Source organism: Cebus imitator, unplaced genomic scaffold (genome assembly GCF_001604975.1).
Source record: "Cebus imitator isolate Cc_AM_T3 unplaced genomic scaffold, Cebus_imitator-1.0 Scaffold61, whole genome shotgun sequence".
Classification (NCBI taxonomy): Eukaryota; Metazoa; Chordata; class Mammalia; order Primates; family Cebidae; genus Cebus; species Cebus imitator.
Window position 1 is genome coordinate 1751278 of NW_016107376.1, and position 27961 is coordinate 1779238.

Here is a 27961-nt window from a genome sequence, read left to right on the forward strand (position 1 = left end):
TCTTGCTCTGTCACCACGCGCCAGGCTGGAGTGCACTAGCGTGATCTTGGCTCACTGCAACCTCCGCCTCCCGGATTCAAGCAATGCTCTTGCCTCAGCCTCCCGAGTAGGGAGTAGGGACTACAAGTATGCACCACCATGCGCAGCTAATTTTTGTATTTTATAGTAGAGACAGGGTTTCACCATGTTGGCCAGGATGGTTTCAATCTCTTGACCTTGTGATCCACCTGCCTCGGCCTCCCAAAGAGCTGGGATTACAGGCGTAAGCCACTGCGCCCGGCAACTTTCCGTTATGATCTTTATTAGCAAAGCATTTGGGATTAAGTTTAAATCTGTAATAGTGCTTTCTCACATTCAGATACATTGAGCATCTAATTTTAGTACCTTTCAATGCAGAAATTAGGTAATGAGAATACATAAATAAAAACAATTTAGAGATGGTTTCCAGACCCAGAAATTAAGATAATTACATTGTAGATGAAAGGAAGACTTCTGAATTCACTTGGAAATATACACACATACTTAAAATATATACCTAAAAGAGATGGGAAGTTTTGCCCTGACCCCCATGGGATAATAAATGATCTGTTTACTTATGTATGTCTGAAAAACTATCTTCATTAACATATGAATAATTGTCTGCGAAATGGTGGCTTAAGTTAGGATTATAGATCTTCAGAAGTTTGCAAGCATCGCTCAAGGCCTTATGATTCCTCTAAACTAATTGATACAGCCTTAAATTATGTATCCCTTTCTAATGTTTGTTTTTCTAGTACATGTAAAAATGAGAAAAGAAAACTTTTATCATCCAATTAGTATGGGTCAGAGAGAGGTACCTTAGATGCCTAAAGACTACCTTTCAGTTTTGGAAAATGTTAAATAAAGCTGAACTTTACCTTTTGCTTTCTTTACTTTTTCTTAGCTGAATTTTATTTGTTGCTTTCTTTTGTTTTTCTTTTTCTTCTTCCCCTCCCTCTCCCCCTTCTGCTCCCCCTGAAGCATGGTGGTAAACACAGGGTGTTAATGAAGAAATAAATAATATTTATTTATTTAATAAATTTATTAAATATTTTAAAAATTAAATATTTATTTATTTAATATCCCTTCCTTCTCTTTTCTTTTCTTTCATTTTTTGAGACGGAGTGTCGCTCTGTCACCCAGGCTGGATCGCCCAGGTATGATCTTGGTTCACTGCAACCTTTGCCTCCTGGGTTGAAGCAATTCTCATGCCTCAGCCTCCCAAGTAGCTGGGCACGTGCACCACCGTGCCCGGCTAATTTTTTGAATTTTTAGTAGAGAAGGGGGTTACCATGTTGGCTAGGCTGGTCTGGAACTCCTGACCTCAGGTGATCTGCCTGCCTAAATGCTGGGATTACAGGTGTGAACCACTGTGCCTGACATCTGCTGCTTTATTGATAATAATGCTCCATTTACTGAGTGCCCACTATATGCCAAGTATGATACCACCTTCTTAATTTAAGCCTTAATAGATGAGGAAATGTGGTTAGGTAAAAGTACCTAAAGTCACACAGCTAAAATGTGATAGAGCTGCAGTTTGAGTCCACGTGTTTCCAGCTACTAAGCGCAGGCCTTTGGTAATGTCACAGTGCTTGATAATCATGTAATAACAGGGTATTTGTTCATCAGGTGACACATAGTCTTGCTTTCCCACTTGACTGTCTGGAAAGCAGCATGTATTTTCTACCTGAATAAAAGGCATTTACTCATTTTTCTATTTTTGGAAGCTGTAGTTGTTATAATCCAATTTGTCTTTTAACTTAAATTGTAGCAGGCATACTTGCTAATTACAGGATGTTCATCCATATTGATTGACTTTCTCCAAACAGAAACCACAGATTGGAGGAGAAGGAATGAGGGGAGCTGGCCTCTCTTGTGAACAATTGAAGCAGCTGCAGCGATTTGATCCATCGGCTGTGCCATTACCAGACACTGACATAGACTCTCTGAGAGAGACCAGAAGAGAAGACATGTTGCGGCTGGCTAATAAGGACTCTATAGGTTTTTTCATTGCAAAATTTGTAAAAAGCAAAAGCACTTAGGAGAGGATGGATCCTCAGAAATGAAAATTCCAAACATTTGCTATATGTGGTTTGTTTTTTTTTTTTTTAAACCAAAGTGTTGTCAGGCCAACTGAATGATGACATGGTTGCTAAGGAAACAGAAAAGGCTGCCAGCTGTTTTGCCAGGGATCCAGAGACATAGAGGAAGTAGAGGGTGGTATGAGACTATATTTTTTATTTTTAAAAGAATTTTTTTATGTATTTAGTAGAGTATAAAGAAAAGGAGAAACCTGTAGATGTCTGGAGCATATTTTCATTTGCGACCTAATGTTTTAATTTGTAAAGAATATAAGTCATTTTTAATGTTAAAAATCAGTGAATCTAACAAAAGAAATAAATTAGCAATATTTGATGTGGTTATAAAAAGTGGTTTTTGTTCCCAGGATCCTAAATAGTAGTTTCTTAAGAACTCAGGGCATGAGAAATAAAACATTTACTATGTGTCAATACTGGAGGTAAATATTTTACCTGACTTTCTATCTGCTTATTTGGTAAGTCAACCCGTTTGGAACGAAGTCTGGGCCTCCTCTAAATGATAGTGTGCTAGACTATCATAGTCTAAAATGATAGTCTATGTTTAATGTTTTTTATAATTTTAAACAAAGTAAAATGGGTATTTACTTTGTAGATTTAGAAAATGAGATTATTCTGCAGTTTGGGTAAATTATGTATTTGAAACATGTAAGTTATTAGAAACTGCTTGGTGAGAAAGAAAAAGCCAGCTCTGGCCCTGGGAAGTGGCCTGGCCTGACTCTTATAGCTGGGCTTTGTGTTCTCCTGTTGAACATAAACATTTCACTTAACACCAACAGCAGACAAGGCAGCTGGACCTATCATAGATCCAGACAACAAAGACCACAGTCAAGTCTGGACTCAGACAAAAAAACAGATCATCCTTCGAACTGCAAAAATATCCAAGCATCCCACTGTAGTGGCCAATGTAAGTGACTGCTTTTCAATTTAATTTTACTTTTTAAAGACAAGGTCTTGCTCCACCACCCAGGCTAGAGTGCAGTGGCATGATTTCATAGCTCACTGCAACCTCAAACTCCTGGGCTAAAGCAATCTTCCTGCCTCAGCCTCCCATGTAGCTAGGACAACACAGGATGCTTGGCTAATTTTTTTTTTTTTTTCTTTTTTAAGAGGTGGGAATTTGCTGTTTTACTCAGGCTGCTCTTGAACTCCTGGCCTAAAGCAGTCCCCCCACCTTGGCCTTCCAAAGCACTGGGATTACAGATGTTAGCCGCTGCACCCAGCCTGTGTTTTTAAAAAAATTAACTACAGCCTTAGGATTTTGCTTTTCTATTGGCTTTTTAGATCAATCAGAATACTCAGTACCCAGCCATAGTTTTAAGGCTGTTTCATGTGGTGGTAAATCCATCATACTGTTAGCTTTTATTCAAATCACCCAAAAGTTATCAGACCTTGGGTATAGGAAGTGGACAATTGCCTAATAGTTTGTCATTTCCCCCCCCTCACAGGTTTTCTTTAGGACCTTCTCATAACTATTTATTGTATCCATAAGGATTGCAAGGTCTCTTGGATCAGGTAAGACCTTTAGATGGCCTCTTCCTTAAAGTAGTCTTTCTTGAATACCCTTCCGTGAGGTTGGATAGGTACTGCTCCCCTTCTCTCTGCCTTCTAGCACCCACATCTAATGTTCTCCTGGCACTTACTACACTCTGATTCAACTATTCTAGCCATGCCGCTGAAGCCTCACCCCCACACTTGAAAAACATCCTCCAGGCAGAGACCCTGTCCTGCCTTTTCTCTCCATCACAGCTTCAGAGCAGTCAATAGATACTTACTGTTTGAGAGAAAAATTACTTCAAGCAAGCAAGCGTGTGTCTCTCTTACATCCCTCATTCTGCCTTATATCCTGTAGATGTCATTTCACTAAAGAGCCCTGTGTGACTTATCTTTTCAGGGCTCAGCATACCTCCTTAAACTTTAAATGTGTTTTAAGAAACTCTACAAAAATCATTTTCTGTCATGCTTGCTGCAAATCCTTATTTGCTAAGCTGCGATGAAAATCGCAGAAAATTAGCGTAGCAACAAACCTGTACTCATGTAGATGTTTGATTAATATCAACAGATATCAAAATACAACCAATGCCAGCAAATAGAAGAAAAATACTTACATAATGAAAACACGACAAAGAACACTGTTCAGAATTGTTCCTTAAACATAGCCAATTTTTAGTGGGTTTCTACCTTTCAAAAACTTACGCAAATTGGAAAATCACATAATCTTAAGGGACATAGAAATACTAGGAAAAAATGTAGTAAGAAGGTGAAAAAATCAGGGAAATGTGAAGGAAAATTACTATGTATGTTAACATTTAGTATTAACATTTCTGTGAAACAGAAAAAATTCTTAAGTTCAACAGTGAGTACATTTACTTCAAAACCCTGCGTCATGTTTTAGTTGAAAGAAGCAAAGTACACATAGTTAAAAGTACAACGTAGCAGAAATTAAACACTTGATCCAGAACCCATCAGGGACCCAGATTATTCTACTACAGCTCAGATTTTAAAAAATATTGTATCTACCTTGCGCTTTTTTTAAAAGTATAGGAAGTAATAGGAAGATTACTCAAAGAACATAAAGTGCTTAGCATTGCCCTTAAGAAAGATGCCCCATAGGCGGGAAGTGAATATTTAATATAGTCTCAACTACATCAATCATTCCTGAGATGGCAATTAATACTACTGATAAACAGTGCAGAAGCCAGCTCTTTATTTGTTTTATATGAATTACTTTAAACCAGGTTTGTTAGACAGTTCAGTGTAGCTGACAGTGAATGTTGCTGTAACAGGAATGCATAGCAGACCATGTTAAAAATGTGGCATTGTCCCAAAATACAACGTGACTAAGACATCCTACATTTAGCAGCACCTTTTTGTAACAGTAACTTAAATGAGCAGTGGAGAAAGAGCATAGGAAAGACTGAAATGGGTATGACCAAAAAAAAGAACTATTAAATACATTTCCAGCATTTTCTAGGTTGACTACAAAAATCATGGTTCTACAACTGAGTAGGTTATTAAGATTAAGCCTTTGTTGTGTGAAGAGATTATAATTTTACATTCCACAGGTCAGTAAATATCCCATTGCCCTTGGGATCATTTTTTCATTTACAAATGTACTACACAGTTTACACATATGCCCACTAAACAGTTTTCACATATAGATGCTGTTATGTCACATCCTTCAAGCTAGTTTTTTGAGAAATATTCTGATGTGCACTAATAGGTTCCACAGTAAAGTGCAAGCTAAGAATCCAGGTACAAAATAAAAAAGATGGAAACTCTCACCACTACTCTTTGAAAGGGATTAATGATAGCAGCAAGTATGATAAATACCAGCTATGTTTCAAGAATTTATTCTGAAATCAATTGGGATGAAATAGTAAAGGATTGAACTAGTAATTGTGAATATCTTACCATGACAAAAGTTTTATCAGAAATATTTTATAAAAGCAATTTTAATTAGAATATGGTCTCCTACCAGTGTAAGAATTGTCAAGTTTATTAAGACTGTTTTTATATTCAATAAATAAATTCATGTAAACAGTATAGAGCTAATTAACAAATTGAGGGAATTTTTTTATATATAAGCTGATAAAACATATATGTAACTAATTTTTATTTTCTTTTTCAGACACCAGGTTGTCACCAGCCTGGAGTGCAGTGGTATAATCACGGCTCACTGCAGCCTCTACCTCCTGGGCTCAAGTGATCCTCCTGCCTCAGCCTCCCAAGTAGCTGAGTCTACAGGTACACTCTACCACCCCAGCTTAATCATTTTTAATACTGAGTTTTCTTGGGGGTAAGGGAAATAAGGAGTTAAATGTAAAGTGGTTTTACTTATAAAAATGTAGGCATATTTGGCAAGAACTTGGAGTAATCAAGGGAGCAAAACAAAGATTATTTTATAACTATTATTTTGTTAAATAGTTGGTTTTTGTTTTGAGATGGAGTCTCATTCTGTCACGCAGGCTGGAGTACAGTGGCATGATCTTGGCTTACTGCAGCCTCTGCCTCCTGGGTTCAGGTGATTCTCCTGCCTTAGCCTCCCGTGTAGCTGGGATTATAGGTGTGCAGCCTACCACACCCTGCTAATCTGTTGTATTTTTAGTAGACATGGGGTTTCATCACGTTGGCCAGGCTGGTCTTGAATGCTTGACCTCAGGTGATCCACCTGTCTCGGCCTCCCAAAGTGTTGGGATTACAGGTATGGTCCACCACACCTGGCTGATTATTTTGTTACATAAGGTAATGTGCAGATGTGAAATTAGATAATTTTAGACAGGCATTTTCCAGGGACAAACTTCAAGTGCCAGGTACTTGCACTCTTAATACTGTCTTATCCAGTTATAATTGGACAAAATACACACTTGAGACATAGAAACGGTCTTAGCCTTAAACATGATGACATTGTAAGCATCTTACAGCACTGTAGTTGAGGCATGGAGATAAGGTCTTCAGGGTTCCTCTTCAGAGTAGATGTCTTATGTAGGATAATACTAACATTTTATTCACTTTAAGTCACCCCATTTTGCCCTGATTACTTCTGAAGAACAGAAACTTTGGTTATAAGAAGCACTTCTGGGCTCTGACAGACAGTGAACCTGCTGGAGTTGGTGGTAGGGAGGAGTGATAGGTAACTGGGAGGTAAACAACAGGAATAGTAGGCAAGGTTAGAAGATGAAGTGGGAGAAGTTATAAAAATTTATTTTCCCACGAAATAATTCCACAAGCTGTGTAAACGTTTCTTACTCAAACAAATACTCTCACACACAAAGATTATACATTTCCAGTGAAACACTCACAGTAAAATTGCCTGTATTTTTACTCTCTAGGAGCAAAAACAAGGAGGCAGCAGATGAATGCTTTCCTAGTTACCTTTGGCAGCAAGCTTACTCACATTCCCTGACTGCTCAATGGGTTATTAAAGCCACATATAGCACAAGTAAATACAGAGCCAGGTGGGCAGAATGCTCGATGTCAGTCTCTAGTTTCTTCACTAGTCTTCAGCATTCCAATTTATCTCAGCCATTCAGTCACTCGTGCACACTCTTACATATGGACACACACACGTGCATATAGCGAGTTCCGGCTCATAGACTCCAGTGCAGTGACTAGGACAGACACTAGCTACTAAGAATGTGTCACAATCAGTGTGAACTGTAGGGAGGACAACCACCTCTGGAGTTTTATATTTACCATAATTTATGGTGAAAATTACAAACTTACAAGGATGGTACGACATTCAGAATTCAAACCTTTTCAATTCAAGCAATCACACATATTTACAGTATGTACAGACTTTCTACTAGAATGAGGATAGGTGTCTAGACAATGTTATTACAAATTTCCTGAATGTGGGCATTTCTAGGCCCTGTAATTCATAAAGCAAATCTGCTGACTTGGCATTAAGACTCTAAAATAGTGTGATCAAACTGATATATATATATATATATATATTATATATAAGAAGGTGTTTGCAGAAATAACATTTACAAACTGTCTATACAGTACACAGTACTAGTACATAGAAAATAGATTCTAACTTTATGATCCCCTTTGTGTAAGGCAAGACTGAATCTGTTCCCAAATTTAGTCAGCCAGAGGTACAAGCAAGAAACAGTGGTCCATGAATGAATATGCAAATCAGGTGCCTGCATATTAAAAATCTGGATAAACGAGAAATTCCACTTTTTAGCTATGCTGATTCTGGCTTGTTGGATACATCAACTAGATTTCTTAGAACACTAACATCACCTGGGTGGCAACAGATTTTGTTCAAGTGGCAGCTACCCAAAACAGTTTTTGAAGAGTCCAGTATACAACTGGAGAACTGCAGCCATACCAGGCCAATTTATGTAGCACTTAAAAAGAAAAAAATGTGTCTTAATACTCTATACATGCTATTGCTATTCAAGCAACAGCAATACAAAATATTACAAGACAGATCACATATGATTGCAATGTAGACCCCAAAAAAAAAAAAAAACCACACACACACATACACACACACAAGAGGGCAAAAGTCACTGGCGGATGTAAACATCCCTGTTCCACTCCCCAGCCTCGTTCCGTTTTCTGGATATCACTTCTCCATCCTTTTCACAGTAGCGATCCTTGGATTTGTGACGGCTGCGCTGTTTGTTGCACTCGTTGTGGTCCTGCTCTCGATCCACGTCCCGGCAACGGTGCCGAGACTCCCTGTGTCTGTGGTCACTGCTCCCATGGGTCTCATCTCTGTGGTTGTGGTCACGGTGGGAGGCATAGTGGTCCATGTGGTCATGGGAATAATCTTCCTTTGGCTCCACGTAGGCTGAGTCTCGACTCTCCTGGGTTTCTGAGTCAAATGTCTCTTGCCTGGAGAGGCCACGACTTGTCCCACTGCGATGGTTGTGGTGTGGGGCTGAGGAGGAAGAACGGTGCTGGGATTTCTTGACTGGTTCCATGCCAGGTTCTTCTTCAGCTTGGGAAGCAGAACGGATAGGAGCGGAGCGATCAGTCCTTTGATCACCTTGAGAACCCTGGCAGCCAAAGGAGCACACGGAGTGTTAACGAAGGTCAGTGTGTACAGAACATGTTGCAGAGTCCTTTTTAAGCATCTGAAAAGCTGCAATGAAGTCTAACCTAGCTTAATCCCTTTGGTAACATCCAGTAGCATTTATAAGGCTTATAATATATTAAATTGGACTTTGTAAGTGCCTAGAACAGTGCTCATGATAACCTTTTTCTTTTAAAAATAAGCAGGGAAAGTGTTGTTCTTTTATATGTTCTCCTGTGGTTCAAATACAGATGCAGGTCCCTGCTATTTGTCTACACAGGGGTATAAACTTAACTACCTCTGCTTGACTGTATGTCAGGAATATTAAAAATGGAAAATGCTTACAAGATACAATATGGGACAGGCATTGTTCTTGATCCTTCACATACAATAACTCATTAACACAACAGCCCTTTGAGATTAGTAATTCCAGCAGCATCATGGACAGGTTGCCATTATTAATCCTGAGGCAATAAAACAGTTTCAAACAGTTTCTTCAACAGTTTCTTAAGCAAGTTAAGAAACTTGCCTAAGGTTATCCACCCCAGAACTGGTAAGAGGTGGAGCCAGGATTTGAATCTAGGTAATCCGCTTCCACAGTTTATGCTGCTGTTTAGAAAGTTTCTATAGTCTGTGTATGTTCCCAGTATATTCTGTCAATGATGCGCTTCTTACAGGTACACAGCAACAAACCCCAAGGAGGCTACTGGGCTTGGATCCTAGAGGTGTCACCATAGACAACCTTGTTTTCTATGAAGACTGTATGTATGGAATACATGAAAACTCCCCTTACCTGTGAATTAGAGGCTAGGGTGGGGCTAAGAGGCAGACTTGAAGTGGCTAATGTACGGCTAAGGAGAGGGTTGGGGAGGCTGCTGCTGGCAGGATGGGTGGCCTTCCAGTAGGCCTCCAGATAGTCGGCAAGGTGCTCACAGGCATCCTCAAGCTGGTTCTCATCCAAGATGACATCGAACAACTCCTGCAGAGGCAGACATTCCAGACTACATTGACGCCAGCCCAGTTTTTACCCCATTCCCACCTCCATAAGAAGAGGGAGGGGCTCATGAGCTGCACCCCTTTGCACTGGCTCCTACTGTCTCCTTTTTATTTAGTCAGCAAGTGGCTGACTACCTCAAATCATTGTTTAGGGCACTGAATGAATGCTTAATAATGGCAAGAATGGTAACAGTTGTAAAGGACATTTCTCTATCCTCAATGAAAAATGACGTGAGCAGAATAGGAAGAAGCCTACTCTTGACGTCAAGATCATGAAATCTTTGAGATGGTTGTCTCCCTTTGTTGCCCAGGCTGGAGTGCAGTGGCCTGATCTTGGCTCACTGCAACCTCGGCCTCCAGGTTCAAGCAATTTTTGTGTGTCACCCTCTAGAGTAGCTAGGGTTACAAGTGCCTCCCACCATGCCCAGCTAATTTTTGTATTTTTAGTAGAGATGGGGTTTTGCCATGTTGGCTAAGCTGGTGTTGAACTCCTGGCCTCAAGTGATTCGCCCGCCTCAGCCTCCCAGTGCTGGGATTACAGGTATGAGCCACTATGCCCAGCCCAAGATTATGAAATATGAATTTAGAAATTAATAAGATTAGGATGTGAAATTGAGCAGGAGCAGCTGAAACCATTGATAATCTGACATTGTCCAAATTCAAATTAGTTCACTAGAGAAAAAAATGTGTCGCTTTTCAAAATATTTTTTAGAATTCATCACAAATTTTAACATATTAAGCAATCAAATATTTATAGCCTCTGAAATAGCTGCGCTTACCAAGTGGGGCTGGGGGAAAGCCCGGCGCAATGGCTAATGCCTTTAATCCCAGCCCTCTGGGAGGCTGAGATGGGCAGATCGCTTGAGGTCAGGAGTTTGAGACCAGCCTGGGCAACATGGCGAAACCCTGTCTCTGCTAAAAATACAAAACTTAATGGGGCGTGGTGGCGTGCACCTGAAGTCCCAGCTTCTTGGAGGGCCAAGGTGGGAGGATTCCTTGAGCCCGGCAGGCAGAGGTTGCAGCAGTGAGCTGAGAGGCCGCCACTGCACTCCAGCCTAAGCAACAGAGCAAGACCCAACCTCCAAAAGTAAACCTACGAAAGCTCTGTAGCCCCAAGGCATTGTATGTAAAGCATAGACTGTAAGAAAGAATCTAGGTAACTCATTGCTTAGAAATTGATTAAATGTCTCAGTTATTAAGAGCAGATACCTTGCTCCCTATGATCGGAACTGAGTAATATACCAACTTCATATAGACTTATCATACAAGCCAAATTTTTGGAACCATGATCTTATGTTAGGTATTAACAAAGTGAAGTTACTACAGGATGTACTGTAGCTTTTTGTAAGCTAAGATCATCATTTGGATTATTTGTGCTCAAAACACATGGTCATGGAATGAGGGAGGAGGGTTAACTTTGGAATGAATACCACTTTAAGTGATGAGGATTCTCTTCTCTGACAGGTGTTTGACTGACTGTTTTTTAAAAATACAATGCCAGTCTGGCCAGGCATGGTGGCTTATGCCTATAATCCTTGGAAGGCCAAGACAGGAGGATGGCTTCAGCCCAGGAGTTCTAGACCAGCCTGGGCAACATAGCAAGACCCCATCTCTACAGGAAAAAAAAAAAAGTTATCCGACCATGGGGGCGTGCACCTATAGTTTCAGCTACTTGGAAGACTGATGCAAAACAGTCACTTGAGCCCAGGAGCTCAGGGCTGCAGTGAGCTGTGATCACAGCACTCTGCTCCCAACATGGGCAACAGAGCAAGACCCTGCCTCAAAAAAAAAAAAAAAAGCCAGGTCTGATCTCAGTAACTGGATTATGCTGTATGTAGAGATAACTTACTGGAGGACACTGAGCCAGTTTATCAGCTGCTACCATCTGGACGTTGAGGTGTTTAGCTTGAGATTTCCCTCGAGATTTTATTAACCTTTGTAAAACCTGTAAAAGATAATGAGTTTTTAACAGAGTAATAAGTACACGCAGGTAAACTACAAGGTACATTATTGACTTCTTTCTCTGGGGCCTTTGTATATATACCCAAGGGGCTTGTAATAGATTGAGCTATAAGAGTATCTGCAAAATTAACATAAATCACAGTTGCAAGCTTGAAGCACTCACATTCTTTTTTCTAAGGTAGCAGATCACAAATGTTTTGTCTTACAACCTCTTTAAATTAGCTAAAATGGAAAACTATTAAATTTTTTTTATAAAAATAGCTACATTTTTGACAAATCTAATGGCTGACTTCATAGAAGACAATTGAAATCTCCCAAGCTTCTACAGTCAACCTGCTGCAATGTTTTGCTTTGGTTGAAATATGTGAAGAAAACCCAACCTCCTACAGATTTTTGAGAAAAGGAGAAACAATTTAGTAGCCTTTTCAGATAGTCATCTTTGATACTATACCAAAACTCAACAAATGATAGTTCCTTAAAGACCAGTTACTCAGTAAAATTTTCTTACTCCATGACATTCACCTGGTCTGTCTTGAAATTAACATTATTCATTGATCATACAGACAGTAATGGTTCACTGACTTCAGATCTTCCAAATGTTGACATATTTCATTATACAGTACTGAAACACTGTACTATCCTTGGTCTCATCAAAGAAATAATTATTGGGAAGCTTCCAAGTTCTCAGAGGTACATACAGGTTTTCTAAAATTCTGATTGTTGTCAGAAAGCTTGAGTTTTATCATTGGCAACAAGTGACAGGTTTGCTTTGTCCGAGAAAAATCTGCTATACCCAAGTCTGAATAAGCATAGCCTGTCAGTTGTTGTTTCAGATACAAATTCTATGAAAAACATGGCTAGTTTAGTTCACCAGCGCTTTTCCTTCTGACATTTGTTGGTATGCAACAAGAGCTTTGTGTGTACTTTATTACACTGAATATTAAAAGTCAAGATTCAATAAAAGTAATAAACTTTACTACTTCATAAGGACATTCTTAAGTGAAAATGGCTTTTTCCTCATGGAACTGTGAAAGCATGGTGGTAATGAATACAGTAACTGCTGGTACTTTGATACCACAGCCTTGATTCATGCTCAAACGCCAGCAGTTTTACCCACCATTGCTTTTGCATGAGCCAAGCATATGTCAAAACAGTGAACATGGCAAATAATGTATTAGTAGTATCATGTCCATTTGACTAAATGGATAGTCTAAAAGTGTCTCAAGACCCTCCAGGGATCCATGGGCCACACTTTGAGAATGGCTGTTCTAAGCCATGAAACTAACCATGCCTTGTTTATATCAATTTAGAAATTCTTGACTACCATGTCTCTTCAGATTCTATATACATGATAAAGGCTATCACAATAGCCTTATTATAGACAGCAGAACATAAAATGCATTTTAGTGAAGTTTGATTATAGAGCAAACGGTAGCAATCCTACTTACCTTAGGAGAAGAAATCTTTACATAAACGATAATAGGGGCCAAGGAAGTTTTACTAAGTTGAGCTGGATGATTAATCGTATCTGCATCAAGGACCACTAATTGCAATGTTCTTGCAAGTTCAAAAATCCTTTCAATTTCACTCTGAACTTCCGCTGTAAAAGGCGAAACAGTTTAAAGTGCAGTATTTTTAAGATAAAGTAAAATGGTATCTTATTTCTTCCACAGAAAGGTGACTAGGTCAGCCATGTTAATGCTTATAGGCAATAGAATTGATAAAAAATTACAACAATAATTTATCCTTTTGGAAAGGGCTCTTTTTCCACACATTAGGATTTAAGGAATTTTTCTCTCAGACAGCTACAGAGTTTACTTTTAGTATAATACTTGGATTATGGAAATTTTTAGTGCTCTCTGCTGACATTCTTTGTGCTTCCACTCTATAAAATTTCATAAAACTGTTGTAAGAACCGTGAAATATCTGAAATATCTTCGTGTGTTCATTGCAGACCACTTTGCCCTAGCAACCGTTAAACAAGTTTTCCTTTCAGTGCATGGGCTGAACTGTGTTTACATGTCACCTGTATGCTGTCTAGATATGTTTATTAACAAGCTGAAATACAACATAAGAAAGACATGATTGGCACCAGTAAAAAACTTATCCAGAAACACACCACATATTTTCCAACCAAAGGAATTCCCTTTAATAGTCATGTTGTAAAAGGGCAGTTTTCAGAGGCAGCACTACAGAAATCTACAGTATAAAATTTATAGAAACTTATCACCACACATTTAAAATTCTACTTGAACTCCAAGAAAATTACATTCAGTTCATCTACTGCTCTGTGATCTCCAAAGAGTCAAAAACAGGCCTGACACCATTTTCTGCAGTGAGGGAAATATTCTCTATATGTAGTCCAGTGTGGCAGCAGCTAATCATTTGTGGCTACTAAGCTAGTGTGAACAGCCACTGCATTTTTAAAATTTAATAATTTAAATAGCCAGAAGCTACTATTACTAGGCAGCATATACAGCATAATACATAGATTGTGTTTCCCACTGCAGTCATGGAGATTGAATCCCATGAGACTTTTATGCCAGCAAATGTGGACTTACAATTACCTTTTAATACCTCTTAGGTAGTTGGATCCATGCCAGAAGCTTCCTAGAGATAATTTTAACCCGTACATTATTCAAGAAAAGGCAAGTCCCTGATCACTATTGTGATCTGCCTCACAATATGTTATGACTTGAGTCCTTTTGTTTACCTGGATATCTGTAAAAAATCAGGGCCCAAACTACATGACCTACTAGCTTTAAAATCATGTTGCGCCACTGAGCCCACTCAAGTTCCAACCTAAATTAATATTTATTGCAAGCATTAAGAAATCAGGGCCGGGCACGGTGGCTCAAGCCTGTAATCCCAGCACTTTGGGAGGCCGAGGCGAGTGGATCACGAGGTCAAGAGATCGAGACCATCCTGGTCAACACGGTGAAACCCCATCTCTACTAAAAATACAAAAAATTAGCTGGGCATGGTGGCGCATGCCTGTAATCCCAGCTACTCAGGAGGCTGAGTGAGGCAGGAGAATTGCCTGAACCCAGGAGGCGGAGGTTGCGGTGAGCCGGGATCGCACCATTGCACTCCTGCCTGGGTAACAAGAGCGAAACTCCGTCCCAAAAAAAAAAAAAAAAAAAAAAGAAATCAGATCACAAAGATTTTCATCTTTGTTTCACCTGTTAATATGTGTTTACACAGTCACAGCATCTCACACCTTCAGGGTAACTCCTTGCATTTAAAGGTTTGAGCACTATATTTTCATTGATTATAAGTTTAATACGTGTTTTTTTTTTTTTTTTCTTGAAACACAGTCTCGCTCTGTTTCCCAGGCTGGCGTGCGTCTGTGCAGTCTCGGCTCACTGCAGCCTCCTCTGGCTCACTGCAACCTCCTCTGCCTCCCTGGTTCAGCTGATTCTCTCACCTCAGCCTCCCATGTAGCTGGGATTACAGGCATGCACCACCAGGCCCAGCTAATTTTTTGTATTTTTAGTAGTAAAAGGGTTCCACTATGCTGGCCAGGCTGGTCTCAAACTCCTGACCTCAAGTGATCTGTCCACCTCAGCCTTCCAAAGTGCTGGGATTATAGGCATGAGCCACTGCACCTGGCCGTAATATATGCTCACTGTATGAAATCTGGATAACATTTAAAAAATTACATATACGGATATTATTTCTATTAGGTCAATATATTAACACGGGTTTTAATATATATATATATATAATTATATATATATATATAATTTTATATGTATATATATATATATATATATATATATATATATACACATACACACACACACATATATAAAGATCTTTCTGGTAGTCTTACATACATATCATGCTCAGAATTTAATAAAGAAATGTCAAAAAATTCCCTGATGTTCATTTCTGAAACCGAAAGTCAATTTAATTCTCTTTAGTTGTCCTAGCTAATGAAAGGATGCAGCTCAGCTACTTGAAGATGGGGCAAGCCTTCTTCATCTCCCTACATCCCACTGAATTAAACTGAAAAATGAATAACGCCTTTCTATGCTTTATACCTCTAATGTCTATAAATTTCAGGAGCAATCATTGTTTCCTCTAAGATAAAGAACAGAAGCCACAACATTAATCATTAGAGAAATGCAAATCAAACCATAATGAGATACCATCTCCCACCAGTTAGAATAGCTATTATTAAAAAATCAAAAAATAACATGCTGGTGAGGTTGCGGAGAAAAAGGAATGCTTATACACTATTGATGGGAATGTAAATTAGTTCAACCATTGTGGAAGACAGTGTAGCAATCCCTGAAAGGCATAAAGACAGGAATACCATTTGACCCAGCAATCCCACTACTGCATATATACCCAAATGACTATAAATCATTCTATTATAAAGATACACGCATGTTTGTATTTTCATTACTATTCACAATAGCAAAGGGGTAGAATCAAGATACAGAAAATGTGGTACATACACACCATGGAATACCATGCAGTCATAAAAAAGAACAAGATCAAATCCTTTGCAGGGACATGGAAAGAGCTGGAGGCCATTATCCATAGCAAATGAACACAGGAAGAACAGAAAACCAAATACCACGTGTTCTCACTTGTAGCGGGAGCTAAATGATGAGAACACATGGACACATAGAAGGGAACAACACACACTGGGGCCTATCAGAGGGTAGGAGGAGGAAGAGAATCAGGAAAAATAACTGATGGGTACTAGCTTTAGTTCCTCGGTGATAATGAACTTAAGTTAGAAACAACAAAAAACAAGTTAACTTGTTGGGAAGGAGGTTTCTGTAATCAAACAATACCGTAATAACAGAGAGGAGATGGTTACTTTCATTGCGGCTAGTGTTGAGGGACACCTAAGTTGTCAGGAGTTACTAAGACCTGGAGGTAGCTCTAGTATGAGTTATTTAATGCCATACATGTAATTCCAATGCCATTTTCATAATTACTACACACAAAACTCTTAATTTTGACCAGTGCCTGCCTTATCTTACAAAAAGAATCTGTAAAGCCTTCTCTAACCACCTTTTCCCCAGGCTCAGTAAATTCTGCTTCTGTGTTCCCAGTGCCATACATCAAAGTGGCTTACGGGCAGAAATGAAGTGTCATCGCATCATTGAGCTGTATGGTCACTGGGTAACATACTGAACCTCTTAGAACCTAAGTATTCTTATCTGTATTATGAAAATGAGGACTAAATGAATCAACACGCAATGCTTCTATTACAGTAATTACCGTACTTGGCCGACACTAAGTAGAGACAGTCCATGACTTATAATGGTTTCACTTAACAATTTTTGAACTTTATAGGGTATGAAAGCAATATACAAACAGTAAGAACTGAACTTTGAGCACCATACAACCATTGTTTTTCACTGTTAGTATTCAATATGTAGGGTACTCTACACTTTATTATAAAATGGGCTTGGTGTTAGATAACTTTGCCCAACTGCAGGCTACTGTAAGTGTTCTGAGCATCTTCAAGGTAGGCTAGGCTAAGTTATGATGTTTTATAGGCTGGGTGTATTAAATGCATTTCAGCTTATGATATGTTCAACTTAACAATGGCTTTACTGAGACATAACCCCATCATAAGTTGAGAAGCATCTGTACTTAATAAATGTCAAGTATGGCTTTGTACCTATCTCTGTTAATACTTATCTCTCTCTCTTTCCGTGATGTAATTAAAAATTTTTCCAATAGGCAGTGAAATGACTGAAAGCTTGACATAATATGAAATTATTTCTGGTTCTCCTCAGCACAGTGCTTGATATATAGTTGGCACTCAAAAAGTGCCAACTATGTATCAATGAATGAGTCAAGGGGGCTTTTTAAAAAATCCATAAACAATGGCAAAAAACTGCTGTTATAGAAAAGAGTCATTTAAACATGTCTTCAAAACAAATACATGTTACAACCAAATTTATGTAGAAGTGAAGTACTCCCTTTGAATGGAGACACTTCCTTAGTTGGGCCATCATAGAAATTTAGTATAACAAGAATTGTGCTAATGTTTCAAGATCAGCACAGCTACCCTGATAATGGATGGCTCAAAAGAAAGGAAAAAATTAGAGTCAAAAGATCGACTAGTTCATAAATTCTACAGTCATTTGCAAGGCTGTTTATAAAACCGGCTCTCATCAGCCCTTTATTCTCCATAAACTGCTTGCTTTCTTCCTGAGGAAAGGTAGATGTTTAAGTAAATGCAATCAACATCACTGCAAATGGCATCACTCAGGGAAAAACAATCTTGGACTGAGTCAGAACACCTGGTTTTTAGTATTTCAGACCTTAGCAGGTGCCTCACTACACGGCCTTTCGCATGTGGTTTTCGGATTTTTTACCATTTGGTGATCGGCTTGAACTAGAAACTGGCAAATATCTGTATCGCTATACTTTCTACTAGTTTAAGTAATATTTTTATTTTAAAAGCATAATAGTGTTCATTTGCATTCTCTAATTTTGAAAAGCAGAAATAATGCTACTATAAATGTTTTAAATATGATTCTTGACCAATATTACAACTGAGGAAAAAGGCAGGACTTTTATGAACCTATTTGAAGCCATCCATACGTGCAAAGAAGTTTTGTACCACCCCCAAAATGTGAGTACTTAAAGCTTCAAATTATCCACGGTTAGTTTTTCCCTCCCATACAATAATACATTAGCATAGTGAACTCCAGAGACAGCATTCTATACTTTCTTTTACATAACTAACGTTTTCTAAAAGCTTAATGCACATTTTTATCTTATCACATTATACCTTCAGTGTGCTTCATCCTTCCTGTTTTGGTGCAGTGCACTCCAAATATGTTCCTCCCAAAATCACATGTTAAAATCTAATCTCATTGTGATAATATTAAGAGGTGGAGCCCTTTGGGAAGTGATTAAGTCATGTGGGCGGAGCCCTTATGAATGGGATTAGTAACCTTAGAAAAGAGACCCAAAGGAACATGCTTGCCTCTTCCAGCATGTGAGGATGCAGGAAGATGGCGCTCTCTGTGAATCAGAAAGCAAGCTGTCACCAGACACCAAATCTGCTGGCGCCCTCATCTTGCACTTCCCAGCCTCCAGAACTCTGAGCAATATGTTTCTGTTGTTTGTAAGTTACCTAGTCTAAAGTATTTTCTTAAAGCAGCCCAAAAAGACTAAGATGTTTGGTAAAAAAATAAAATAACTGTTGTAATTGATCTCATCTATTAAATTTGAGGTAAATTTTTCAAATACACTTTTTCCTAAATTTATATAAGAGAAATGGTGCTTTTAGCATAAACATCCCCTGTTCACCCCTACCCACCCTTGGGCTAACTAAACTTCCAACTCATAATTAATGCTTAAAATAATCATTCTTAGTGGTCCTTCTGTACCCAAACTCCAGTTGTTTACCTTTCCTCCAACTCACTTTCCAGCTGCTCATGAATACTAAACATAATCACTGATGTAATGTTAGTTAGATCTCTGAAGTGTCAACCCTTTTTTTTTTTTTAGATGGAGTCTTGCTCTTTCGCCAAGCTGGATGGAGTGCAGTGGCGTGATCTTGGCTCACTGCAACCTCTGCCTCCCGCATTCAAGCTATTCCCCTGCCTCAGCCTCCGGAGTAGCTGGGACTACAGATGTGCACCACCATGCCCACCTAGGTTTTTTTTTTGTATTTTAGTAGAGACGGGGTTTCACCATGTTGGCCAGGATGGTCTTAATCTCCTGACCTTGTGATCGGCTCTCCTAAAATGCGCAGCTATTGTGCAGACAGAAAAATATGACACAGAAATGCTTTTAAAGGACAAGAAAACTGACTTCAATAAAAGCAAGGATTTTAGTGTTGATACTATAATAACATTTTATCCTCTTCTGGGGCAACATACTAGCAATACTACCTCTTTCCTTAAAACTTGAAAATATTCTTACTGTCTGTAAAAATACAACTTAAAAGTGTACAACAAGAGAAAATAACTTTCTTGCCCTGAAGTGCAGTGATACAGATATTTGCCGTTTCTAGTGCAAGCCCATCACCATATGGTAAAAAATCCTAGAATCACCAGATGTGAAAGGCTATGTAGTCAGGCACCTGCTAAGGTATAAAATACCAGAAACCAGGTGTTCTGACACCGTCCAAGATTGTTTTTCCTTGAGTAGTGTCATTTGCAGTAATATATAACAAATACTGAGTCCAAAGCCAGTTTCTGAGATTGCATAAACATAGGTCACAAACCCCAGAGTGGTACGGGAAGGTGGAAGGCAGAGTCAAGGTGTGACTGCCCATTTATCCTGTAAGTATTTCACCAAGTGTCTAGTATATGCCAGTCACTATGGTAGGTACCAAGGAGACTGATGAAGCAAGAGATTCAATCCTAAAACTCACAGAGTTTACAGACAATAAGGCAGTCACTTAAATAAATGTAAAATGCTAAGTTTTAAGTTACACCAGGAGTCGCAGGTGCTATGACACGAGAGAGAAGTATAATTTAAGAAGAGGGAACAGAAGATGCAAAGGCTCCATGGCACACAGAAGGCACTCAATGAAAGAGTGCTATGAGCTAAATTATCTCCAACTTCCAAAATTCACTTGTTTAAGTCCCAACCCCTCTAATACTTCAGAATGTAACTCTACTTGGGGATAGGCCCTTTTAAGAGGTAATTATGTTAAAGGTGGTCATATGGGTAGACTTTCTGTGACTCTACAGTTGACAATGCAGGGGTTGGCAGTGCTAACCCACCCCTGCACAGTTAAAAATCCACCTGCTACCTTGATATTTGGTATCTAGTATATGCTCAATGAAACACATACACTGGAAGATTTATTTAAAAACAATGTATAATCAGTAGTTGCAAAAAAAATCTTGTCGATCCAGGGAAATCTGTTATGTAATTAATTCCACTGATGAGTCTAAAAAATCACTTGACTTTGTTAATCAGTTCAATCTATGAAATGAGCATTCTATAATAATTTTTGGCCAGATGCAATGCTCATGCCTGTAGTCCCAGCACTTTGGGAGGCCAGAGCAAGAGGATTGCTTGAACATGGTAGTTTGAGACCAGTCTGGGCAACATAGCGAGACCCTATCTCTACAACAAATTAGCTCAGGGTAGTGGCATGTGCCTGTAGTCCTAGCTACTCAGGAGGCTGAGATGGGAGGACTGATTGAGACCAGGAGGTCGAGGTGCAGTGAGGCATGATTCACACCACTGTAATCCAGCCTGGGTGACAGAGTGAAACCCTCTCTCAAAAACATAAAAATAAAAAGTAATGCTTGTGAGCATCAGATGATGTGTGGAAAGAATTTTAACTGTGACAGATGATAAGGACATAAAAAGGAATTGCTATAAGCAAAACACGTGATCACATTTTTTTCCTCGAATATATTTCTAAACCTGTTACTGAAGCTTTGTCAATGAAGGGTTGTTAGGTGAGGAGTTCTATAATGTATCTTGCTCATTGCTAACAGATAAAGTTTATTATTTGTAACAGTTTTTCTTTTATTTATATAATCATGCTTCAGAGTAAATGAAGAACTTCTACGTTAGAAACCAGCCTCCGAGGATTTGTATATCTAACATATAAACAGAATAAAAATACTATGCAGCCATTAAAAAACGATGAGTTTATGTTATCTGTAGGGACATGGATGAATCTGGAAACCTTCATTCTCAGCATACTGACACAAGAACAGAAAATCAAGCACCACATGTTCTCACTCATAGGCGGGTGTTGAACAGTGAGAACACATAGACACAGGGAGGGGAGCATCACACACTGGGGTCTGTCAGGGGGCCTGGGGGAGGGACAGCGGGGGTAGGGAGGTTGGGGAGGGATAACATGGGGAGAAATGCCAGATATAGGTGATGGCGGGATGGAGGCAGCAAACCACATTGCCATGTAGGTACCTATGCAACAATCCTGCATGTTCTGCGCATGTACCCCAGAACCTAAAGTGGAATTATATACATATATATATAAAAGAAAAGATCTGACACAACTCGCAGAAAGTTTACTTTATAAAAACAGAAACCTAACAATCCAGTAAGCAACATGTGTAGCAGTGATTAACCTAAACTCTAAGCATGTGCCAAAAAGATTAACAGCTGAAGGGTCTCAATTTGATCAATTCGGTACACGTTAATATGCAATATCCACATACCACCTTGTAAACACAATAACTCCCTATGCTGTTTTTACAGATAAACATATCGATATCAATAAAAATAGCCAGGGATTCACTTTATCCTTTACCGATTCCGCACTCACAAATTACATTCTCCTGAGTATGATTTCATTATTAATATGCACTGGGAATTAAGGAATATTTACAATAATAATGGCTATCATTTACAGAGCATGTATTATGTTTAATCCTTGCAATAACTCTGTAAGGTAGTTACTTTATTTCCTTTTTAAGATGAAGAAATAGAACCTGCAAAAGGTTAATAAACTTGCTCATGGTAACACTGATGCAAAGCCAGGAGATCTTAGAGTCTGCAGGCACCAAAGCTCACATTAGTGAAAACAAACGAGAACCAAAACATTAATGCTGACAGCTTGTGGGATTCTTACCTTGAAACTATCATAACAAATCCTTCCACACCATGAAATCATTAAGACCACAGCAATAGCGACTGGCAACACACGTCTGTTTTTCAATACTTTGTGACACGTGGAATTACCATCTTGCTAGGTCTTCTCATCGTCAGCTTCAGGAGATGACTGTTTAAAAAGTTTAAGCTCACTGCACAGACTTACCTAAGCTTGACCTTGTATTGGATCTTTCTATTATCGCGTGCTTACTGGGGTTGTTTAATACTGAGCGTTTGGCAAGTGAGATGTCAGCAGTGACCCTTGTGATAGATATCCTGTTAGAGAAAAAAGTCACAGAAGACCCTAACATTATTAATCTAATCAAAGGGGATAGAAGTATATGCACAAAATTCATCTAAGTATGAAATATATATAGCAGCCATATTTTTAAACCATATGTGTTAGGATACTTATTCTTTCTTTTCACTTACTGATTTTTGTTTATCTTGCACCTGCCTTACTTTGCTTTTTGTTTGTTTGTTTTGAGACGGAGTCTCGCCCTGTCGCCCATGCTGCAGTGCCGTGGCGTGATATCGGCTCACTGAAATCTCTGCCTCCAGTGTTCAAGTAATTCTCCTGCCTCTCAAGTAGCTGGGATTACAGTTGTGTGCCACCACACCCAGCTAATTTTTGTATTTCTAATAGAGAGGGGGTTTCACCATGTTGGCCAGGCTGGTCTCAGATTCCTGGCCTTAAGTGATTCGCTTGCCTTGGCCTTCCAAAGTGCCAGGATTACAGGTGTGAGCCACTGCGCTGGCCCTATCTTGTACCTGCCTTACTTTGCATTTACTGGTTGCTTATCAAGTATCAGATAAGTACTAAGCCCTTTATTTGAATTACTAAATCATCCAAACAGCTCTTGGAGAAATGTTTATTATCCTACTCTTGCTGATGAAGAATGAGATGCACAGAGAGATTAGTTATCCAAGGCTATGTACTTACTAAGTGGTAGAGCTGGGATTTGAACCCAGACTCCTGAGCCTACATTCCTACCCTCTGCGCCATAGTTCAGTGCTGTAATCGGCATGAAGAATAAGAAAGAACTGGTCTTTCCTCAGTGAGCTCATGGTCTAGTGGCAGAGATAAATAATCAAAGAAAATAATTAAAGATGATGATTGTTGTGAAAAGAACAAATGGGATTATGACGGATGATAAGGGAGAAAGGAGAGCAACAGAATTCGGGAGCTGGAAATAGCAAATCACTTAGACTGCAGAAAGCTGAATATTCAAGTCAGCAGTAGGAAAAAGCTGTGAAGCAAAATTGAAGGCTCACCATATCTCTAAAGAAGGTAGTGAGGCCGGGCGCGGTGGCTCACTCCTGTAATCCCAGCACTGTGGGAGGCCGAGGCGGGTGGATCACGAGGTCAAGAGATCGAGACCATCCTGGTCAACATGGTGAAACCCCGTCTCTACTAAAAATACAAAAAATCAGCTGGGCATGGTGGCACGTGCCTGTAATCCCAGCGACTCAGGAGGCTGGGGCAGGAGAATTGCCTGAACCCGGGAGGCAGAGGTTGCGGTGAGCCGAGATCGCGCCATTGCACTCCAGCCTGGGTAACAAGAGTGAAACTCCGTCTCAAAAAAAAAAAAAAAAAAAAAATGTAGTGAATGAAGGTGGGGCAAAAAGAAAAGGTTTGGTTAAAAAGTCTGTTTCCATCAGAGCCCTCCACTGCAGCTTCACAACGTCAATGGCCAGGTGACAGTTCTTTTCCTGTGTGGTAAAAGACCCTCGTTTGTTATCTTGCAGACAATACAAGACGGCCTCTGACCAGGGGACCCTAGACACACCAGGGGCAGAGAATACTGGATGAAAAAGAAAAGATTCTGAATGCTGAATCTTCAACCCTCTTCCTCATTGTAGAATTTTGGTAGCCTGGCTTATATTTATATCCTCAGGGGTCAGAATGGAAGATTCGTCTCTGGGGAATCTGACTGCCAAAGCATAAAGACCCAAAGATAATGATATTGGAGGTTTCCTATGTAAATTGTCCAGCAAGATTGCCATTCACAGAAGCACAAAGTTGACAACCCCCGCCTATGAGCACAGAGCTTCTGAGTAATTATTTTCTGCCTTACTTTAAATTTTGAGCACAGGACTATTTGTCAGGCATCTTCAGAAAACCTCTAACGTGACAGACCAAAACAAACAAAAATCAACTGTGAAAATTATTCATAGTTAAAAGCTAAGAGATGGTTTTGTCGATGAAACTAGAACAAATTTCTATTTAAAAATAAGAGCTTTTGAAAATAAAAACATAATAGAAATTAAAAATTTATCAAGAGAAGGGTTAAAAGAAAGGTAACATCTCTAAAGGATACAACAAAAAAGACAGCTGGAAGATAAGAAAGGTAAGAAAAGTAGAGAATAACAAGAGGTCCAAATTCCAAATTACAAGAGTTCAGAAAAAGATGAAGACAGAGGAGAGGAAATAAAGAAGTCATCACAGAACTAAGGGTCTAATTTTTCAAACTGAAAAGGTCTAGCACAAGAGTTGAAAGATCCACACCAAGACATATTTTTATAAATTTCATCACGCTGGGGACAAAGAGAAACCTACAAGCTTTCGGAGGAAAAAACATGTCTCAAAGCATCAAGCACTAGAATGCTTTGTACTTCTCAAAGCAACAGTGGAGGCCAGAAGATAATGGAGCAAAAAGCCTTTAAAATTTGGAGGGAAAACTATTTCAATCAGAATTCCATAACCATTTAAACTAGCAATTAAACAGAAAGGTTTGTAAACATGCAGGCTATTGAGAAAAAAGTGTATATACTCTTCCCAGGGAAATGACTGGAGAAGGTTTTTTTGACTGAAATGACAGTAAAGCTTGAAAGAAATCAAAGCCTCTAGGAAAGAGGAGCTTCAGCCTGAAAGGAAGGTGAAGAGAATCCCAGGGATAATAACAAGGAATGTTCCAGAATGACACCCAACACACAAATGGTCCAGACTGCAGCAGGCTAGAACATCCCAGAGAGATTCAGATAGACAAACTATAATTTTGGCTGGCCCCATGTTTAATATTTATTGTAACTATGTACATAATCATCAAATGAACTATGTCACATAATGTGCTTTTTTTCTTTTTTGGAGACATCGTCTCATTCTGTCACCCAGGCTGGAGTACAGGGGTGTGATTATAGCTCACTGCAGCATCAACCTACTAGGCTCAAGTGATCCCCACTGGCTCAGCCTCCCAAGTAGCTGGGATGACAGGTGCATGCCACCGCAACCAGCTAATTTTTTTTTTTTTAAGTAGAAACAGGGTCTCACTATGTTGCCCAGGCCGGTCTCAAACTTCTGAGCTCAAGCAGTCCCCCTAAAGTGCTGGGACTACACGTGTGAACCACTGCATCCAGCCCAATGTATTTTTCTGGTATATTTTTCTAGTAGTTTCCATGAGATAAACAACTTCTTATATTTGCTTACTTTTTTTATTTTTTTATTTTTTATTTTTATTTTTTTTTTATGGACAGATTCTCTCACTCTGTCATCCAGGCTGCAGTGCAGTGGCATAACCCTGGCTCACTGCAACCTCTGCCTCGTGGGTTCAGGCGATTCTCCTGCCTCAGCCTCCTGAGTAGCTAGGATTACAGGTGCCCACCACTGTGCCCAGCTAATTTTTGTACTTTTAGTAGAGACAGGTTTCACCATGTTGGCCAGGCTTGTCTTAAACTCCTGGCATCAAGTGATGTGCCTGCTTCAGCCTCCCAAAGTGCTGGTGTGAGCCACTGCGCCCAGCCCAGGAATTTTTGATTTCTAATAAGATTGTCCTGCAGAAGATTCTGGCAATGGTATATTTATCCCTATAGCAATTCAATATGCGTTCCAAACACTTCAGGACTGACTGCTGACATTTTGAAAGTCGCTGAAGGGCGGGGTGGGGTGGGGAGGGCAGAGGGAGGAAGCAACCTGAATTTATCCCAGGTAGTAGCTTTCCTTCTTGTTCTCAATTTCCTTGTTAATTTACCTGTCACCATTCTACAAGGTGAATCTGAAGATTGCTCTCTTTACATGACACGATTGGGTACTGTGAATCCAGTTTTAAATGGGCTACTTTATTGCACAGAACAGGAGGAGGAGGATGATTTATTTCTTTGATCTGACACACTGATGCTACTTAACATCCAGAATCGTGATTCTGACAGCCCCCCCCCCCAGTACTTCTGCAAATGAATTTAAGTGGGTTTCAGAAAAGAAAAGGAATTCTTGACTACCTAGAAGCTTTTTCGTAACTAACATTTCCTTTCATATTTTCTCCTCTTGGGCTTAAACTTTTCGAAAAATAAATTTAGCTTATTTAACAGATGATTAAGGAATAATTAATTCATTGTTCTTTTTTAGAATATGTGTACATACACACCTGATGCTTTTGATGACTTTTCATCTTCTACTGCTGTCTTGCCTTGCCAAAAGCAAAAACATTCAATAATTCAGTTACTGTAGATGTCTTGCCATGGGTAAAAGTGTTAAATTTGTACATGGCTTTTAAATTCTGCCTATGGACTCTGTTTCTTCCTCTGAGGACTATTAATTGGTGACAACAGGTCTAGAAAATTGAACCCCAGCTCTGTAAGCCAAGATGAGCCAAGGCAAGTGTATTAAACCATAAGGAAATTACTTCTGGCTAGAAATAATAGATACATTAAGTTATTTTGTTTATCTGTTTCTTAAATAAAACCAATTTGGGTGGCAGATACACTTGAACATGGGTCCAAGATACACCCTTTCTGGCTGGAATATGTCTTCCAAATTCAAAACTGACTCAGGTTTAAATATAAGTAGTAATCCAGGAAAGTCCATCCCATCTCCCCATATTTGGCATTTAGGAAAGGGGTTAACTCAGGCATGGAGAACACCGTGCCTTTGTTAGCAGAATTTTTTGAGTGTTCACAATTCCAACTCATGATAAATGACAGAGCCAAGAATAAAAAAACACAAGCTAAATGGAGCAGATTAGAGGTATGCCTTTTATACTTGGCCAGTGCCTAGGAGCCTTGGTCCAAGCTAAAGATTCTGTTTTCCTGGCACAAACTAAAAAATATTTTGTAAAGTTATAGAAAATTAAAAAAATCTAACTAGGGGTATTTGGTTATAAAGACCTTGATCATAAAGTCTTTTCATACCTTGAAACTTAAAATAGTTTTTGTTTTTCTCATTCTCTCCTTTCAGTCCTTTGCCTGATCACTAATTTTTTTTTCTTTTTTTTTTTTTTTTGAGACAAGTCCCACTCTGTCGCCCAGGCTGGCGTACAGTGGGATCTCGGCTCACCGCAACCTCTGCCTCCCGGGTTCAAGTGATTCTCCTGCCTCAGCCTTCTGAGTTGCTGGAACCATAGGTGCCCACCACCATGCCCAGCTAATTTTGCTATTTTTAATAGAGACAGGGTTTCACCATGTTGGCCAGGCTGATCTCGAACTCCTGACCTCGTGATCCGCTCACCTTGCCCTCCCAAAGTGCTGGAATTATAGGCATGAGCCACCACACCCAGATTGCTTGATCACTTACTAACAATACTTGTCCTCCTATCAAAGTTTCCCTCCTGCCCTTGCCTCCCTGCTAAAATTCAATATAAATTAAAAATGGTTGTAGTAATAGGTGTGGTCTAGAAACAAAGTACTATATTAAGAAATCTAAAAGAATCCTGAAACCAACAAATACTATCTATTGCAGCAGTCCCCAACCGTTTTGGCACCGGGAACCACTCTTGTGAAAGACAATTTTTCCATGGACCGGTTCGGCGGGAGTGGGGAGATGGTTCTGGGATGATTCAAGCAC

The 27961-nt window shown here is 39.4% G+C and overlaps 2 protein-coding genes across 13 annotated transcripts in view; one reads left to right on the forward strand and one right to left on the reverse strand.

The window, feature by feature from the left end:
• Window positions 1-2433, forward strand: part of NSUN6 (NOP2/Sun RNA methyltransferase 6) — a 56595-nt gene extending 54162 nt beyond the window's left edge. For 2 of the 3 annotated variants that reach the window (XM_037738997.1, XM_037738998.1), the window contains one exon: window positions 1848-2429. In XM_037738997.1, coding sequence (XP_037594925.1) covers window positions 1848-2060 — 213 coding nt within the window. In that variant the 3' untranslated portion in view covers window positions 2061-2429. Of the gene's footprint in view, window positions 1-1847 lie in introns of all 3 variants that reach the window. The other variant, XM_017529760.2, reaches the window with a different exon arrangement.
• A 4351-nt stretch (window positions 2434-6784) lies between these two features.
• The window catches only part of CACNB2 (calcium voltage-gated channel auxiliary subunit beta 2), a 391501-nt gene continuing 370324 nt past the window's right edge, over window positions 6785-27961 (reverse strand). For all 10 annotated transcript variants that reach the window (XM_017529759.2, XM_017529753.2, XM_017529751.2 and 7 more), the window contains 5 exons: window positions 22352-22461; window positions 13056-13207; window positions 11495-11590; window positions 9443-9628; window positions 6785-8632 (listed from right to left, as the gene is read on the reverse strand). In XM_017529759.2, the coding sequence (XP_017385248.1) occupies window positions 8138-8632; window positions 9443-9628; window positions 11495-11590; window positions 13056-13207; window positions 22352-22461 (1039 nt within the window). In that variant the 3' untranslated portion in view covers window positions 6785-8137. The remainder of the gene's footprint in view (window positions 8633-9442; window positions 9629-11494; window positions 11591-13055; window positions 13208-22351; window positions 22462-27961) is intronic.